Source organism: Amaranthus tricolor, chromosome 4 (assembly GCF_026212465.1).
Source record: "Amaranthus tricolor cultivar Red isolate AtriRed21 chromosome 4, ASM2621246v1, whole genome shotgun sequence".
In the NCBI taxonomy this organism is placed as follows: Eukaryota; Viridiplantae; Streptophyta; class Magnoliopsida; order Caryophyllales; family Amaranthaceae; genus Amaranthus; species Amaranthus tricolor.
Genome location: NC_080050.1, coordinates 1,156,999 through 1,161,219, shown reverse-complemented (window position 1 = coordinate 1,161,219; position 4,221 = coordinate 1,156,999). Strand labels below are relative to the sequence as shown.

The following is a 4,221-nucleotide window of genomic DNA, read 5'->3' as shown; positions in this document are numbered from 1 at the left end:
CCAAATGTATGTTGTTATAACTCCATATATATTATATTGTTACTTCAAATATACATTGTTACAACTCTAAATATATTATGTTATAACCCCAAATATATTATGTTATAACAAAAAATATATGTTGTTATAATCCCATATATATTATATGTTATAACCTCAAATATATATATTGTTATAACTTCAAATATATTATGTTATAATTCAAAATAAATTATATTAATAAACCCTAAATATATGCTGGTATAACACTAAATATGTTATGTTATATCCCAAAATAAATGTTGTTATAACCCTAAATATATTATGTGACTTTTTACATAGCACTTACACGCTGTGTTAGGTTTTTTTTTTTTAAATTAACATAAAAACGATTTTATGTAAGAATTGTTGTTATAAAAAAGGAAGAAGATAAGAGATAACTTGATATAATAGGTCATATCTTTAAAGGGTTTATTGGCAATAAACTAACTAAAAGCAAAGATTAAATTATTAAAAAATTTCCAGAAAATAAAATTATTAACAGGTAACTAAAAATAGATTAGATTATTCAGGACGATTGTTCCTAGTCTACTTAACACCGTAATCTTCAGTTTCACCTTGCCGCTTCTCCTGTCTTCTCTTCATCTTTCTCAATATTATTAATTCTTCTCATTTAGGGTTTATCGCCGGCGAAATCATGGGAAGAGCTAAGAAAGGTCCTAAATTTGCTGTTATGAAGAAGATCGTCACTTCTAAAACCCTAAAACAGTAGTTATTCTTTTTCTTTGTGTTTTTTTTAATCTTTTTTTTCTCTAACTTGATTTTCATATTCATATTCACTAATTTACGAAATTTCTTCTATTTTAGTCACAAGCAAGAAATCTTAAACCCTAAAAAGAAAGACCTTGCTGCGGAAAAGCTCCCTAGAAACGTGTAAGAATTTCAATTTATTCTATTGTTTGCTTAATTTTAATAATCGTTCAAAATTCGATCTTTCTTTAACTTAATTGGTTGCTTTTCATGGCTGTTTTTTGACAGGCCTTATGTTTCGGCAGCATTGTTCTTTACTCATAATACTGCTTTGGGACCGCCTTATCGAGTTTTGGTTGATACCAATTTCATCAATTTTTCCATCCAAAATAAAGTGAGATTCCCAAATTTTATTTTGTAATTTAATAATCAATTTTGAATGCGTTGAACATATCGGTTTTGCTTTAGAAATGCAAATTTGTAATACGCTTAAGCTGAGTGATGTTTTGATTAATCCTCGAAACAATCCAGAAGTTAGAAAGGTGCTCAGTCCTATAATTTACGTGAACTTTTTGTAGTGGGTTTTTCATGTTCTTTGTGTTTGTGTTTGTGCAGTTGGATTTGGAGAAAGGGATGATGGATTGCTTATATGCAAAATGTGAGTGTTTCAGCGTTATTTTTGATATTAATTATTAGACATTGTACAAACCATTTGAGAAGAAAAAAAGATTTCTCATAGTGTCTACTTTAGGATGTGTTTGGCTCAAACATTTTTCATGGATTAATGAAGGTACCCCATGTATTACGGATTGTGTGATGGCTGAACTTGAGAAGCTTGGTCAAAAGTATCGTGTAGCATTGAGGTATATTCTTCATGCTTGTCTTATCAAAGCATTGAATGATTTAATTGTTTGGTGGCCTCTAATATTCTGTGTTTTTGTCACTTTTGGACGTTAACAGACTGTTTGAGTTTACTTGAATAGTTGAATTTATTGTCTATTTCTCTGTATTTTATTGTTCATCTATGAGATTGAAGTCTAATTGCTCTCTACTTACAGGGTTGCGAAAGATCCTCGATTTGAGAGGCTTCCGTGTACCCATAAAGGAACATATGCTGATGACTGCCTGGTTGAGAGGGTCACTCAGGTATGTATTTCGAATCACTTCATTGTATGTTCATTGTCTATAGAATTGGTATGTTAACGTGTAGAAGTGTATCTAAATAGGCTAACCATCTTCATTGTCGAAGGTTTACTCTCATATATAGACATTGTAATAGAATTGTTGCTTACATAGTACATTTTGCATCACCAATTGGTTTTGTTGACGATTTGTTAATGGTGTCTGTAATGCTTGAAATGGCTACACAGTCACTGATCAGATTTCCCACAGATCAATTCTTTTATTATGTTGAACAATTGAAGTACAAGTATACATATTCTACACTATACTGACTACTGAGTATAGCTACATAATTGAGTTATAGAAGTAAAATGTAAACTGATTTTGTATTTATCACATTTGGGGCATGAGATTAAGTTACATTTTTTAATTGCTTCACATGCATTAGATTCTTTAAATATTTGTATCGGATCACTTTGACTGTGTATTGAAACAAGAATCTCTAAAATTCTAAATACATATGGAAAGTCGACTCTATGCTTTTTATGTGACATAAGTTTTACTTTTTTGCAAACAGAGTAAATGCTACATCGTTGCTACTTGTGATCGTGATTTGAAGCGAAGGATTAGAAAGGTATTTCAGTTTGAATAAAGCGTGTTGATGTGTTTTCATTGTAAATTTGTTTGGAACTTTGAGCTTAAAAATGTTTGCAAACTGTGTCATATGGTGTCAAACCCTGAAAATGATTGTGGTTGCAGATCCCTGGTGTGCCTATCATGTACATCACACAACACAAGTATTCAATCGAGCGGCTGCCAGAGGCTACGATTGGTGGAGGTATGCTAAGCTAGTTTTAATTATCCTTTCCAATTTCACTGATTTATTGATTAGATTTAGCCTTATGTTGGAGATGTGTCACATTTATGTTCTCTTGCAGCACCAAGATTTTGATGCTTTTGGAGGGCAGTTGTGAGAGACTATTCACCATTTCTATACTACAAATGAGGGTAAATGAGCGGCAGATGCCCGGTGTTACCAGTGAGACGAAGATTTTCAAATTTTTTAAAGGCGATGAGAAGAATGAATGTCTTAGTATTGGGGGTTTCGGATTCCGTTATAGAGATTAGTGAGCGTTAAGTGATGTGAATTTGTTCGTTTCTTTTCTTTTTGGGTACAAGTTGACAAAAGACCCGTGGACAAACATTGATCAATACTACCTTTTAACTATTATTTATTGTTAACGACCTATAATGCAATTGTCTCTCTCTTCTTTCAAATCAAGATAGATTTTAGGAATGTATGCTTATGTAATGGTTGAATGCCCCTCTTCAAGAAATGCTAATTGGGCACTAAACACTTTTGTTAAAGAAAGTTAATTGTATGGATTATATGGTTATTTTGGAGGAAAGTAGATTTACACTCTACTTTTTTTGTTTAAAGGAAAATAAAGAGAGGAAGAGAATATCATTTTTCTTTTTAATTTTTTTACATTTACACTTCGTTTGAATTGAGAGAGTTGAAGGTGAGGAAAGGAAGACAGTTAGAGGGATATACTTTTTAGTTTATTATCGGATAACAATTCTGAAGATGAAGGATTTTGGATTTGAAAGGATGAGGTTTAGAGGATTTTAGTTGTTTAATTTGTTAAAGGACAAATCTTTTTAAAAGTGAAAAATTTTAAAAGGAAGAAAAATCTTATTTATTTATTTTTTGTTTCCTTTTAAACAAACAAGTGAAGATATATTCAAAATCTTGTTCTTTCCCTTTCCTTCCTTTACGTTTACTCCTATATTGTGCAAGAGAGAAAGGAGTGGTGACACCTTTTTCATCTCAAAAGAGAAAAATAAGAATAAATAACAGCGTATTTACAGAAGAAAAAGAGTAAAAAAATGAGGTGACAAAAGTAGTGAAAATTAATTTTTTGTCATCTTATATGGAATGCTAGATTGGCTCTCATATTCCTTTTGTCAAGGGCTCACTTATTCACCTAGTGAAAACCGTGCGGCACTAATGTCAATGACTAACGATTACACTAGCTCGGCCTTAAACTCGACCCTTTAAGTGTGCAAGTTGATGAGCTTGGTTAGACTTGCTAAGGAAAGACTTAAAAAGAGAGTATTTGAGTGGAAAAAGGCTTTGTATTGATAAGAGAATGCTCTTACAAGAGAGTTAGATGCTTACAAGAGCTTTTGGAACTTGAATGCAAAAATGAACCTAATAGCCTATTTATAGGCAAGCCCCCTTACCTCGGGGCCATTCTAGAATGCTCTTAACCTAGAGTTCTCTAAAATGCTCTACACTACTCTCGTCGAGTATGTACACGTATAGAAAGACCTATAAGGTTTTGGACATGCCCAGAATACTTTAGA

General features: G+C 32.0%; 1 protein-coding gene across 1 annotated transcript; it reads left to right on the top strand.

Moving 5' to 3' along the window:
- Positions 1-587: 587 nt before the first annotated feature.
- Positions 588-3,260, top strand: LOC130811383 (uncharacterized). Its single transcript, XM_057677673.1, has 9 exons — positions 588-747; positions 847-912; positions 1,018-1,123; positions 1,345-1,387; positions 1,520-1,592; positions 1,788-1,875; positions 2,429-2,485; positions 2,611-2,689; positions 2,790-3,260. Exons 1-9 carry the CDS (start codon positions 677-679, stop codon positions 2,801-2,803), a joined length of 597 nt encoding a protein of 198 aa, XP_057533656.1. The 5' UTR covers positions 588-676; the 3' UTR covers positions 2,804-3,260.
- Positions 3,261-4,221: the final 961 nt, after the last annotated feature.